The sequence below is a fragment of the Puma concolor genome, chromosome E2, assembly GCF_028749965.1.
Source record: "Puma concolor isolate L17-30 chromosome E2, mPumCon1.1.hap2, whole genome shotgun sequence".
In the NCBI taxonomy this organism is placed as follows: Eukaryota; Metazoa; Chordata; class Mammalia; order Carnivora; family Felidae; genus Puma; species Puma concolor.
The window spans coordinates 36797121-36812683 of NC_141681.1; the positions used below are offsets into that span (position 1 = coordinate 36797121).

Consider the following 15563-nt stretch of genomic DNA (forward strand, 5'->3'; position numbering starts at 1 on the left):
AAGTATGTCTACTCCAGCTTTCTTTTGACTTCCAGTAGCATGATAGATAGTTCGCCATCCCCTCACTTTTAATCTGAAGGTGTCCTCAAGTCTAAAAGGAGTCTCTTTGTGTAGACAGCAAATAGATGGGTCTTGTTTTTTTGGCCATTCTGATACCGTATGTCTTTTGGTTGGAACATTTAGTCCATTTACATACAGTGTTATAGAATGATATGGGTTTAGAGTCATTGTGATGTCTGTAGGTTTCATGCTTGTAGTGATGTCTCTGGTCCTTTGTGGTCCTTGCAACATTTCACTCACAGAATCCCCCTTAATATCTCTTGTAGGGCTTGTTTAGTGGTGATGAATTCCTTCATTTTTTTTTTTGAGAAGACCTTTAACTCTCCTTCTATTCTGAATGGCAGACTTGCTGGCTAAAGGATTCTTGGCTGCATATTTTTTTCTGTTCATCACATTGAAGATTTCCTGCCATTCCTTTCTGACCTGCCAAGTTTCATTAGATAGATCCGTCACTAGTCTTATCAGTCTCCCTTTATATGTTAGAGGGTGCTTATCCCTAGCTGCTTTCAGAATTTTCTCTTTATCCTGGTAGTTTGCCAGTTTTGTTATGATATGTCACGCAGAAGATCAATTCAAGTTATGTCTGAAGAGAGTTCTCTGTGCCTCTTGGATTTTAATGCCTGTTTCCTTCCCCAGATCATGGAATTTCTCAACTATGATTTGTTGAAGTACCCCTTCAGCACCTTTTTCTCTCTCTTCCTCTTCTGGAATCCGAATTATATGGATATTGTTGTGCTTGATTGCATCACTTAGTTCTCTAATTCCCCCCTCATACTCCTGGATTTTTTTATCTCTTTTTCTCAGCTTCCTCTTTCCATAATTTTATCTTCTAGTTCACCTATTCTCTCCTCTGCCTCTTCAATCCAAGCTGCGGTCTCCTCCATTTTATTTTGCACCTTGTTTATAGCATTTTTTAGCTCCTCCTGACAGTTTCTTAGTCCCCTGATCTATGTAGCAATAGATTCTCTGCTCTCCTCTATACTTTTTCAAGCTCAGTGATTAATTTTATGATTATTATACTATATTCATGGTCCGTTATATTGCTTAAATCGTTTTTGATCAGTTCGTTAGCTGTCGCTACTTCCTGGAGCTTCTTTTGAGGAGAATTCTTCTGTTTCATCATTTTGGATAGTCCCTGGAGGGGCGCGGAACTGTAAGGCATGTCCACTGTGCTGTCTGGAATAACTTGTGTTGGTTGGCAGGGCTGCAATCAGACCTGATGTCTGTCCCCAGCCCACAGCTAGGGCCACAGCCAGACTGGTGTGTACCTTTTCTTCCCCTCTTCCAGGGGCAGGTCACACTGGAGTGGTGTGGCCCCTGTCTGGGCTACTTGCACACTCCCAGGCTTTGGTGCTGCTTTGATGGGATCTGGCATATTAGCCGGGGTGGATCCGCAAGGTGGAGGGGCAGGCTTAGCTTGTTTTGCCCTGGGTGGTCCCCTGTGGGCAGGGCCCTGCAGCACCAGGAGGCAGGCAGAACAGTCAGAGGGATGGATCCACAGAAGCACAGCATTGGGTGTTTTCACGGTGCAAACAAGTTCAGTGACAGGGACTGGTTCCCTTTGGGATTTCAGCTGGGGGATGGGAGAGGGAGATGGCATTGGCCAGACCCTTTCTTCCCCACTGAGGTGAGCTCTGTCTTCCAGGGCTCAAATACTCTCCCTCCTGGTGTCCTCTTGCCCTCCTGCTCTCTGAGCCGAGCTGCTGACTTAACATTCCAGATGTTAAGTCCTGCTTGCTGTCAGAACTCACACATTCCGGCCCCTCCCCTTTTCCAAGTCAGACTGGGGCTCTGCCTTGCCAGGCGGGCTGCCCCTGCACCGCCCTGGCTCCTTCCCACCAGTCCGTGTAGCATGCACTGCCTCTCCGCCTTTCCTACACTCTTCCGTTGGCCTCTTGTCTATGCTTTGCTCCAGAGAGTCCGTTCTGCTAGTCTTCTGGCAGTTTTCTGGGTTATTTAGGCAGATGTGGATGGAATCTAAGTGATCAGCAAGACGCGGTGAACCCAGCGTCCTCATACACCGCCATCTTCTCCTATTCCATCTTGAAACCATAAAACTCTTAGAAAAAAACCATGGGCAACAAAGTTTTCAACAATGGCCATAAGAACATTTTTCTAAATATGTTTCCTCAGGCAAGGGAACCAAAAGCAAGATTAAACCATTGGGAATGCCAAAATGAAAAGCTTTTGCACAGCAAAGGAAACCAGCAATGAGGCATAAAGGCAACCTACTGAGTGGGACAATATATTTGCAAGTGATACCTTTGAGAGGGAGTTAATATCCAACATATATAAAGAACTTAACACAATTCAACATACAAAAACCAAATAGTTCAATTAAAAAATGGGCAGAGGACTGGAATGGATATTTTTCTAGAGAAGACCTACACACGGCCAACAGACACATGAAAAGGTCAGCGTCACCAATCATCAGAGAGTGCAAATTAAAACACAATGAGGGGCGCCTGGGTGGCGCAGTGGGTTAAGCGTCCGACTTCAGCCAGGTCACGATCTCGCGGTCCGTGAGTTCGAGCCCCGCGTCAGGCTCTGGGCTGATGGCTCAGAGCCTGGAGCCTGTTTCCGATTCTGTGTCTCCCTCTCTCTCTGCCCCTCCCCCGTTCATGCTCTGTCTCTCTCTGTCCCAAAAATAAATAAAAAACGTTGAAAAATAAAACTTTAAAAAAAAAATAAAACACAATGAGATATCATTTACATCTCTCAGAATGGATACAATCAAAATCACAAGAAATAACAAATGTTGGAGAGGATGTGGACACTTTGTGTGTCAGTGGAGGAAATGCAAATTGGTGCAGCTACTGTGAAAAACATTGTGGAGGTTCCTCAAAAATGTAAAAATACAATTACCATATCATCCAGTAATTCTTCTACTTGGTATTTACCCAAAGAAAATGAAAAAACTTACTCAACAAGATATATGCACCCAACGTTTTTTGTAGCATTATTTACAATAGTAGCCTAGGTATAGAAAGAATCCAAGTGTCCAATCATTGATGAATGTTTAAAGAAGATGTAATATATGTACACACACACATATTACTCAGCCAGAAAACGAATGAAATCTTGCTATTTACATTAACATGTAAATTTTCTATTTCTTCCTGCTTCAGTTTTGTTAGGTTATATGCATCTAAGAAATTTATACATTTCTTCTAAGTAGCCCAATGTGTTGGGAAATAGTCTTTCATAATATTTTCTTATAATCCTTTGTATTTCTGTGGTATTGGTTGTTATTTCTTCATTGCTGATTTTGAGTCCTTTTTTTTTTTTTTTTTTTTTTTGAGTCTGGCAAAAGGTCTACCTTTTTTGTTCATCTTTTCAAAGAACCACTTCCTGGTTTCATTAATTATTCTGCTTTGTTTTTAGTCTCTGTTTCATTTATTTCTACTCTAATCTTTATTATTTCCTTTCTTCTACTAGCTTTGTTCACTCTTCTTTTTCAAGCTCCATTCGTTGTAATATTAGGTTGTTTAGCTGAAGTTTTTCTTAAGACAGACCTGCATTGCTTAAGATAGACTGTAATCACTCCTTTTCGAACAGGTTTTGCTTTATCCCCCAAATTTTAGACCATTCTGTTTTCATTTTCATTTGTCTGCATGTATTTTTTATTCTGTTTGTCCGTTGACCCATTTCTTATTTGTTAGAATGTTATTTAGTTTCCATGTATTTGTGCCCTTTCCAGATTTTTTCTTGTGATTACTTTCTATTTTCATATCGTTTTGGTCAGAAAAGATGCATAACATTATTTCAGTCTTTTTGAATTTATTGAGACTTCTTTGGTGACCTAACATGTGATATCTTTTGGAGACATTCCAAGTGCACTTGAAAAGAATACGTATTCCACAGCTTTTGAATGGAATGTTCTGAATGTATCTGTTAGGCCCAATTGACCCAATGTGTCATTCAAGGCCACTGTTTCCTTGTTGATTTTCTGGCCAAATGATCTATCCATTGATATAAGCAGAGTGTTAAAGTCACCCACTATTATTGTATTCCTGTCAGTTTCTTCATTTATGTCCGTTAATAGTTGCTTTATGTATTTAGGTGGTAGCATGGTGGGTGCATAAATAGTTACAATTGTTATACCATCCTGTTGGACTGTTCCTTTTATCATTATGTAGTGTCCTTTATCTCTTATTATAGTCTTTGTTTTAAAGTCTATTTTGTCTGATAAAAGTATTGCTACCCTATCTTTCTTTTAGCTTCCATTTGTATTATAAATGTTTCTCCATCTCTGTACATTCAAGTTTTCACTGAAAAATCAGCAGATAGCATTATGAGGTTTCCCTTATTTATAACTGTTTTTTCTCTTGCTGCCTTTGAGATGTTTTGTTACTACTTTTTGCCATTTTAATATTATGTTTCTTGGTGTGAACCTCCTTAGGTGAATTTCACTGCGGGCTCTCTGTGATCCCTGAATCTGGATATGTTTACTTCCCCAGATTTGGAAAGTTTTTGGTTTTATTTCTTTCTTTGATTTTATTTCTTCAAATACATTCTCTGTGACGTTCCTCCTGGGATCCCTATAATGTGAACGTTATTACATGTGATGGTGTTACTGAATTCCCTTAACCTATTCTCATTTTTTATTATATTTTTTTCTCTTATTATTCAGCCCAATTGCTTTCCTTTACCCAGTCTTCCAGGTCGCTGATCCACTCTTCTGCCTCCTCTGATCTTCTATTGATTCCCTCTATTGTATTTTTTATTTCAATTACGGACTTTTATATCTCTGACAGGTTCTTTTTTATATTTTATCTTCTTGAAGGTCTCACTGATATCCTCCACTCTTTTCTCAAATCCAGTGAGTATCTTTATGACCATTACTTTGAATTCTTAATTAGACATATTGCTTACTTCTATTTCAGTTAGATCTTTTGTTGTGGTTTTGTCTTGTTCTTTCATTTGGGATATATTTCTCTGTCTCATTTTGTCTAACAATCTATTGGTTTTCATGTACTAGAAAAGTCAGCTGCATCTCCTGATCTCGAAAGTCATGGCCTTATGAAGAAGAGGTCCTGTAATGCCCTATAGCACAATGCTCTCTCTTTACCAGAACCAGGTACTTCAGGGGTATCTCCTATGTGGGTTGCATGTGCCCCACTGTTGTTAAGCCACATTTGCCTTCAGTTCTTTAGGCTGCAATGGCTCACTTTGCCTGTTGTGGTTTCAGCAGGTAGGGTTTTGCTACCTGTTAAGAAGCCAATCTGTGGATGCATCAGGCTTCTATTTGGGTAGTGTCACCAATCAGACCAGATGTCTGCCCTCAGCCCATCTGCTGGGGCTGGTTGCACTGACCTTAGGGGCAGTTTTCATTAGTGGTTGGGGCTAGCAGTCAAGCCAGATGGCTGTCCCCAGGCTGTCATCTGGAAATGCAGTCACACTGACCTGCAGGACACTCTCCCTGCTTTGTCCCCTGAGAGGCTTTCATTTGTGGGCAGGACCATCAGTCAGCACAGATGCCTGCACCTCATCTATCTGCCAGGACCGCAGTCACACTGATTGGCAAGACACTGTCTCTGTGCTGCTAGCTATAAATTTCAGCTGCTGGGGCTGTGGACTTGCTAGTGTGGATGGTTATCTTCCCCACTGCTCAGGGCAGGAGTCACTGTAAAATGGTGCCAGTCCCAGCCAGGGTTGCTTGCAGGGCGTGTTGGGGCAGGAGGTGCTTTGGAGACACGCCTACCAAATGGGGCTGATCCCCAGAACACAGGGCAGGGTGCTTAGTACTAGCAGGATAAGTAGAAAGTGTTTGTGCTGGTTCTGCAAGTGTCCTGCTTTCTAGGCTACACAGGGGGAAAGAAATGGCACCTGACACCTCTTTTGTTCTCAGAAGAAGTCTCCTAAAGATCCTCAAGATCCTTGTCCCTCCAGCACTTGTTCTTACAAGATTTATTTACTAATGTAAATAAATTTACATTACATTACATTAGTAAATAATGTAATTTACATTACATTACATTAGTAAATAAATCTTTTTTATGAATACCCCACATGCTTTTCAAACTGTGTGACCACATTACTTCTTATGCTGGCTCTTTAAAGGCAGGTGTTCGGTTTCCTATCACCCTCCAGCTCTGCCAGAGCTAAACCTGCTAATTTTTAAAGGAAGAATTAAGCCTTGCTGATTGTAAAAACTCCAGAATTCAAGCCCCACTAGCTTTCAAAGTTTAATGTTATAGATAGCCATCTTCCCAGTGTGGGTCCCCTGTGCCTGGAGTGCCATGTGGAGCCTGATCCTCTCACTCCTCTGTGCTGGTGGTGTGCATCCCCTTTGTGGTTAGTCTCCCAGGGGATCTGGCTCCCAACCATGTCTCTGCCCTTCCTACTCTTTGATGTGGCCTCCTCTCTACAGTTAACTGTGTAAAGTCTGTTCTGTCAGTCTTTTGGTCATTTTCAGAGTTAGTTACACTAATGTGGCTGTTATCTTGGGTGTTTGTGGGACAAAGTTACCTCAGGATCCTTCTGCTCTACCATCTTCCTGAATCATTTCTTTAGTCTTTCTTACTCTAAGTTATATTCATAACTACTTTCTAATCTTCTCTGATAGCTACATTTTTTAAGAGTCCAGACAAGTTGACTTATAAGTAGCCACAATTTGGCTTTGTCTGATTGTTTATTCATAGGTAGATCTATTTAATCATTTTGGTAAGAAGTCAACATGGGCAATGTGCACTTAGCACTGTGTCACAGTGAAGCAACTCCTGTCCTTACTAGCCTGACCACTTAGTTAAGGTATTGCTGGCATTCTCTGTACTCACAGGACCAGTATTAGCTTGACATTCAAGGAAACTGTACTGTGCTCACATAGAATGTTAGGAAATGCTTGTAGCGACATTAGCAAACAAATGTGCTAAAGGCCATTACTTCATATTATCTCAGTATTTGATTTTCTAAGTGCAACACATCAATAATTTTCAACAGAGGACTCATGTTCATGTGAAAGACACAATTTTCAAATCAGAAGTACATGCATATGTTTCGCCTTCAGAAAATTAATATTCAGAAACCGAATCTTAACAATGGTTAAAATGTTAATCTCTGATGGTAGTCAGGACACACACACTGAATGTTTTCCATATGTTACAAAATAAGAAGATATTTTGTATTGTAAAGGGATTTTTTTAACTTTATAAAATAATTATTTGATTTACAACCAGATTTAACAAGTGATAAATATCTCCATGAATTGCATTGGGAAAAAATACTAAACTAGAGTGGGGTGGGGTGCAGTGGGGGGTGTCCTGGCCCTGGCTCTATCATTAACAAGTTGTGTATTTTTTGAAAAATCTGCTAACTACCTGGGCCCCAGTTTTATCATCTGCAAAATTCAATCAACAATTAATCCTGATTGAAAGCAAATAACTCAAAGAGAATGAGCAGATAATTCTGCCAAAAAGTAATGATGATTTAAAAACCTACAGTTGAAAAAAATTTTGGTCACAAGGTCATTAAACTGTTAGAACTAGTCTGGTGTAAATCCTTAGGAAAACTTAAAATTTGTTTAGAGGCCTTGAGCAGTCACAGATCACACACAATGAGTCATCAGCAGAGCCAAAAGATAGATGCTCAGTTCAACGTGGGCCAACAAAACCCTATTATCCAGACTTACAGTTACTAGAAGAGCACACACCAGCTTACCTGTATGCAAGAGCCAAAGCCCAGGCCCCAGCAGCACAGTAAAGACTGTCATGGATTTTTGCCTTCTGATCATCACCACAAGTTTTAGTGGGAAAGAGACCTGTGGTTGGACTTTGATATAGCAGCAACGTTGACTTCACTGGAATGGAAGACAAGAAAAAGAATGAACTGTACAGCCATCCATTTCCCTTGGGCTGAAGATCTCAATCTTCTTTCGTTTCCTCATCCTACTGCTGATAATTCTGTTGTTCCTAAACCTACCAATAGTATACAACTTTTTAGAATGCAGAAATTACTTCATGTAAGTCACTCCAGCACAAGTGGGAATCCACTCTGCAGGAAGGATATTTCTACTTTTGAGGATAGGACTCAGCTAATTAACAATTAAAAAGCTTTTAGCATATCATACTCAATGTTAGTAAGTGTTGTAACATCAGATACAGAAAAAAAAAGATCAATATCTTTTTATTATTGTTTTCAACAGAAGTCCAATAGGGAAACAAAACAAATGTACAACATAGAGTGGCATTAATGGCTAAATCCAAAGCCAGTTCCACTGCTAAATAAACCAGAATCCTATTTTCCATGATGACTAATTTGTGCCTAGACTTCTGCGGAATATATTCATTTTACATATTATACTATACAGGCTAGAGATATGTTTATCATTTCAAAACCAAATCCCATTCTCATATGACATGAAAACAAGTAAATAATTATTTTGAGAACATTTTACTTTAAAAAAAAGTCTGAAATTAATGTTTTATTACCTTTTATAAGAATCCTAAAATATAAAAATACACACACTAAAACTATATTTCCTAAAAGTGATTTTATTCCTAAATATAAATGATTTTCACCAAAATGCATTAAATTACTCTAATCTAGATTGACGTATGTCAACTACTTTTAGGACAGTTTTTCAAAGGTCTAAAGCATTCTTCTCCTTCACAGAGATTAAAGAATTTACTTTCTTCTTTTTCTCAGACAAACCTGACATTATCATTACCATTTCTTTTAGAATGTCAGGGTATTTATCATTTTTCCCAAAGGAAAGAATTGGTCCTTAAAGTCTCAAGTAAACAACTGACATTTCTTTAAAAAGGTATTTACATTTCTTCATCTAGTTATGGCTACAATGATAATAAAAGGGCCACATAAGAACATATTCTAGAATTTTGACTAAAATAAGATGAATTAAGGTTTTATATGAGGTTAACACAAACAGCAACAACAAAAAAAAAATCCTTATCTTAGGGAAATAAATAAACTAAATTTTATATTATTTGCCATACAAGGCCACATAAATGGCACAAGAAGCAAACTGGCAAAAATTAATAGGCTTTTCTAACTTACAGTCTGATGAACCAAGAGGAGTCCCATGCATACATATCTCAAAATTGCTTACTCACATTAAAAAGCAAAATTTGCCAGGCTGTTCTTGGCAAAACAAAACAACAACAAATATAACAGGTACTTAATATTAGTAATAGTAACCTGAGATTATCTTTTGTATCCCAAAGAATTAGTAATAGATACAAAAGGTTTAGGACTTCTTAGAAACCATGTATGGGTAAATGAGTAAGCAAGGAATACTTTTACAGAATTTTTATGTAGGTAGTAATGAAGAAACAGCCTCCAGTTCTCAAATCTAGTAATGTTTAAGAGAGTAAAAAGACACAGAGGACACTGGTGACAGTTTTAAAATTACTCAAGGGACAGATATGATGTGCTGAAAATCTTTTATAGTCCCAGGGTCAAGATCCAATTGGAATATATAGCTGCCTAAGCAATGAAACTATCCCCACATCCAAATGAGAGATCATCATCATGCACGTAACATATGCAATATAAGGTAGAGTAAATACTAATCATAACTACCTAAGGACATGTTTTCCTCAAGTATTCCTTACCAATTCTGTAATAATGATCCAATTTATCCCACAGAGTTTCATTATCAGGTCTCGGAAGATTAATGCTTTTCAGAGGTTCATAAACTGAGCCTAAAAGAAAAATGAAAACCCACCAAATTCAGTCATTTTCACCAAGATAAACAAAACTTCTAAATAAATGAAAAAGCACTACTTAGCAATCTAATTTTCATTTTTATATGTGAACTAACACATTATATTACCGGTCAAATGTTTGGTAGGGGGAGAGAGAAGAAATTGCGCTTGAAACAAGTACAGAAGGGTTCCAAATGTTATGGGAACACCGCCAACCCCCCAACACCTGGCAGTTACTATAGCTAATTCATATATATACTGTTCCCAACAACCCGAATACCACTAATACTTATGTGATAGTCCCTAGGTCAATAATTTCAGTTCCCTTTGAGAAATATCTACTTAAATGCCCTAAAATCCAAACCTTATTCTTCATGCTCATGATCAAGCAATTTTCTGCCAAATTGATCATACCCCAAAAATCTCAAGAAAAAGGATAATACTGACATGCTCCAAAGTCATCCACTCCATGAATATTCAGAGAGTTTTCATACTAAAATTCTGAAGACTCTACTTACTCCTCGTTAGATAAAACTCATGCCATATTATCTGTACTAAAGCAGAAACCATTTCTACTTCTCATCCATGAAAACTACTCCAAGGTATTAACAGAGCATACTGCTCAGAAGCTGCAGAATACCCAATAATTATGATAATTTGCCACAAAATAGATACAGCAAATTGTTCACTTGACTAGTACACATTCTCAACTGCTCACTGAAAGGAAGACCTCTGAACCTTCAGCCATCAGACTAAGTACTATCTCTCATTCTTTGTTAAAAGCACTCAAATTATAAACATCTCAAGGTCACAACGAATCCACAAATGGATTCAGGTAACGAACATCATATAATCCAACCACACAGCACAAGAGTGGCCCTAAAATTTACCTGGGGGTGGGGGATGTGTTGGCATGCATTAAGAATCTTTTTTTTAGGGGCGCCTGGGTGGCGCAGTCGGCTAAGCGTCCGACTTCAGCCAGGTCACGATCTCGCGGTCCGTGAGTTCGAGCCCCGCGTCAGGCTCTGGGCTGATGGCTCAGAGCCTGGAGCCTGTTTCCGATTCTGTGTCTCCCTCTCTCTCTGCCCCTCCCCCGTTCATGCTCTGTCTCTCTCTGTCCCAAAAATAAATAAACGTTGAAAAAAAAAAATTTAAAAAAAAAAAAAAAAAAAAAAAGAATCTTTTTTTTAAAGAAAATTAAAATTGCAATGTCCAGTATGGTAGTATAAAGCCAAGGTATTTGGAATCCCTTTATGTTTAGGAAGATAATAAACAAGGAAGTAATGAAAGGATCTATATATTAAGGCAATAATCTCATTAACTTATGTTGGAAAGAACGATGATTTGTGCATAAAATCAGCAATATAAAATGACTTCCTCTGAGTGAAGAGATTTTCTAAAAAAGAATCTTCACAATGACACCAACCAGAATTGCCCCATAGGTAAGAATGGGAAGGCCTATAAACACAGACAAGAAAGCTTCAGGACTCCTGCACAAGAGGTCAGGGCTTGGCCATGCCCTCTGCCTCCCTGCATTCAATAGCTCTGGGTAGGTGTTAAGTATACAGGCAGCCTGGCAGCTGGGAAAAAAATAATATGGCTACTGCTTACACATTAGGTGCTAAGCTCTAGGAGTTTACACACTCTCAGTGAAGTTCATACAACAATTAATAAAATAAAATCAGGTACAAATCATCACAAGTTGTAAATTGGGGTACATACATAAAAAGATTAAAGAAGACACATTTGCTGGGTGGAAGGATTGCGGATGAATGAGATTTCCATTTTTTTTTTTAGAGCTCTATTATTAGAAGAGCTAATATTTTGCTTTATATAAGAAAAATAACATCACCAGAAGTTACATATACTTTCATTACATAGATAAACAATACATGTGCATGTGAATAAAAATTTAAATAGAATATGCAAAATTGAAATCCACCTTTGTATCTACCATAATACTTGTGAGTTTATTTTGAAAGATTGTTTTAATGACATTGTATCTTGGATTTTAGGGTAAAAAATACTTATTTTTAAAAGTGCTATTACATTTAAGGTGCCCCTCAAATCTTAAAAAAGACTAAAATGATTCTATCATCTAATGTTTCTCAATAAAATCACCGAAGGGAGCTTCTTAAAAACAACAAAAATAAACAAAAGGAAAACCAGACTTTTCAGGAAAATAAATACCAATGCAGTAAGAGCTAAAAGAGAAGATGTTTAAAGTATAGCAGAAAAATATAAAAGTAAAATCACAAAGAATCAATATTTTCTTATACGTTCTTATATCTTCAAGAAAGCCCATGGTGACTTAAGAACAGCTTACCTAAATAAATGTTAACATTTTAATAATCACCATTGTATTGCTTCTGAAGTAAATGCATAAAATTAAACAAGGATGCTCCACACAATTTATGGCAAACAGTACCATAAATCTCAAGTCAAAGGAAAAGTAATCAATGGTAACATTTTAAACAAGAATTAGCCTGAAAAGGTTCAATGCAAATAAAAATGTGGAGAAAGCAATCAATAGAGCATGAATTCCCAAAGACAATGAGAAAGATGCAAAATAACAGAAAACACTATTAAATGTTTAGAGTTCAAAACGAAATGAAGCGTTTCAATGTAAATTTTTCCTTTTCATGTTTTTCCCATTTGTATTATGCCTATATTTAAACATCACAAAGTAAAATAAAAATTATCATTTCTCCAATTTGTAAAATGAGTTTAAACATATCAATCTGATTTTTTAGCTGTCAATTCTCTTGGTATTAGAAAAATACAATCTAGTCTCATTTCAGAGCACATTACTACCAAAGATATTCACTGACAAAGAACAATAATACAAGAGGCAGAGTAATATTCCAGTTTTATCACATAAGAGGAAGGGTTATTTTATTTAAGAGATTAAACAAGGAATTTCCTAAGAAATTTCCATGAGACAAAAACAATACCAAGAATGCGCATAACCTTAACAAAGCTACAAACTTTCTGAATTGGGCACTATAAAACACCAACAAGGTTTCTAAGTGTTATGGGGGAGGCTCTTAAGCAATCACAAGACAGAACTGGTAATTCAAGTAGCAAACACTAAAAGAATAAAAATGAGGACTCAAAAGGGAAGTCAAGGTGGAAAGCGGATAAGCAAACCAAAACAATTTCAATACTCTATTATTTGGGCATACAATCTTTCATTATATGATTGAAAGCCCTTTAATACTGTACATACAAAAATGTTATTAATCAAGGCTTTGGTGAACCCTTAACTAACTTTATCATTTTTCCATGTATGGTGATAGATGAAGATAAATACCATTATTTGTTCTCAATTAATATATGCATTGTATGCATAAAACTCTGGACCATATATCCAGTAGGCCACCAGGACCCACAGATTAGTAGGAAAGGTAAGATAAAGTTTTGAAGAAGAGTAATATGAGTTAGAGTGTGGGTTCCTTAAAAAACAAAGGATAGGAAAATTCAGCGTCCCTGTGGGGCTGAGGGAACAGGAAACTTCTACCTTGCAATCTTTGAAAATAAAAGCAATTTCAAACAATGCACTGCCATCTGAAAATGAAGAAAACAACTAAACATGAAGTCATAAACATATATACAAACTTGCAGATATACTATCACAGCTCTAAAGCTGATGCAAGGTCTTATGAAATAAGATACTACATACCAAGGGGTTTGTTTGTTTTAAGTGATACACATGAAAAGATATATAACTAACTAACAGGGTAAATTTTATTGAACACTGATCCAAGTATGATCTTTCACGAGAGAGAATTTTATTATAAACCTAAATCTTTAGAAAGCCTACAGGATTCTGATTTTCTCCCTCAATTAAAATAATTTCTTTTCAGATTAAAAAAATATCTAACATTCCTCACCCTAAAACAAGCATCATTAACATTTCGGTACATTCCTTTCAGGCATTTCTTTAAGCAATATATATAAACATACACAAAATTAACACATGGACTCGTAACATACATGCTCTTTTTATCATGGACACTAACCCTTTGCTCCCTTACCACACCTCTTGCCCTCTTCTGTCCTCATTCCCATGTAAACATACTTTTTCCATATTTATCTAAAAATATATATATGCATCAATGAAGGAAGTCTTTTGTCGCTTGTTTTATAAAAATGGGGTCATGAAATAGACCCTTCCTTGCTTCCTGCTCCTCCCATTTGACAACACACATGGAAATCAAAAAAGGCAATGATTGTTTCTTTGACTGCTATATATTCCAGGGTATTGACACAGTATAATTTACTCAGTTATTCCCCTATCAAGAAGTATATACTTTTCTATTTTTGCCATCATAAACAATCCTGCAAAACATCCTTATGTGTACACAGATACAGCCAGTAGTATGCTAGAACCAATTAATACTGGCTGAAAAGAGTTAACTGTTAAATTTTCAGGAATTTTGGGAGCTGGTTATGAAACACATAAATGAAAATTAAATTATAAAAGCTTATAGATGAATAATTATTAAAAACAAAGGTAATAAGTATTCAAAATATATCACTTCCTAGTTTTACATTTTACTATTATATATGCTCTTGAATTGACTGATACCTATAGATCTATACCTTGGAAATACCATATAATAGCATGTTACAACACATGTCTTTCCAACTCCGCATTCAGTGAAGTCATGTAGATTTGAGTAGTTGTGACAAAAAACAAATGGTCTGAGAAGGCCTAAAATTTTTACCATCTTACCCTTTATAAAAGAAGTTTACTCAACTCTAAATTCCTAGAAGTACTAAATTAAGCAATAAGTGTACTTTTTACAAAATAATGGCAAATTGCATTTTTTTAAAGGCTACAACAATTCACATGTCTACTAGATATAAGCGCTCCTTACTTTTAAAAGTTTTTCCAATCTGATAATAACAAAGTAGTTATCTCACTTTTGTTTTTCATTTCTCATACAATTAGTGAGTTTGAAAAATCTTTACAGATTGGCCATTTGGATTTGCTCTTCTAGGAATTGCATACATCCTATTGCCATTTGCTATTGCTTTGTGTTTTTGTCATCAATTTCTAAAAGCTATTTAATATTTTGCTATTTTGCTATTTCATTTCAAATATTTTCCCCTGAGTTTTCGTTAGTATACCAATACTACAATATAAAAAACTTTCAATAGTTAAATATATCTATCTTTCCTCACTTGGTTCTAGTTTTCCTTTCTGTTTAGAAAGGTTTTTGACAAAATGAGCAAAGGAGAAAAGAGAGAGAGAGAGAGAGAGAGAGAAAGGCAAACCAAGAAACAGGCTCTTAACTATGGAGAACAAACTGGTGGTTACCAGAGGGAGAAGGGTGGGAGGATGGGTTAAACAGATAATGGGGATTAAGGAGTACACTTGTGATGAGCACCAGGTGTTCTATAGAAATGTTGAATATTATTGTACTAAACTATTGTATTGAACTATACTGTACACCTGAAATTAACATTACACTACATGTTAACAGAAATTTAAATAAGAACTTAAAAATAATAAATTAAAAATGGTTTTCACAATCTCTAGGTTACATAGTTGCCTCAACGTTCTTCTAAGCTTTGTATAATAAATTCTCACATTTAGGGAAATTTTGATCCACTGGGAATTTGTTTTCTAAAGGGCTTTTAAAGTAAATAGTGAGGCCCAGAATTTTAAAAGGATCAAATTGGTCCAATTTTTTTTTTTTTTTTTTTTTTTTGTTTACAGAATACTGAATAGAAAGGTCCATTCATCCCAAATTATAAGCAGAGACCATCTCAAGTTATGGGATTCAAACAAACCATTTCTTCTTGAAATAATATAACTTAATTTACAAA

General features: G+C 36.6%; 1 protein-coding gene across 6 annotated transcripts in view; it reads right to left on the reverse strand.

The window, feature by feature from the left end:
• The window catches only part of PHKB (phosphorylase kinase regulatory subunit beta), a 265138-nt gene that overhangs the window by 209352 nt on the left and 40223 nt on the right, over window positions 1-15563 (reverse strand). For all 6 annotated transcript variants that reach the window (XM_025920805.2, XM_025920806.2, XM_086689519.1 and 3 more), the window contains 2 exons: window positions 9633-9722; window positions 7720-7858 (listed from right to left, as the gene is read on the reverse strand). In XM_025920805.2, coding sequence (XP_025776590.1) covers window positions 7720-7858; window positions 9633-9722 — 229 coding nt within the window. The remainder of the gene's footprint in view (window positions 1-7719; window positions 7859-9632; window positions 9723-15563) is intronic.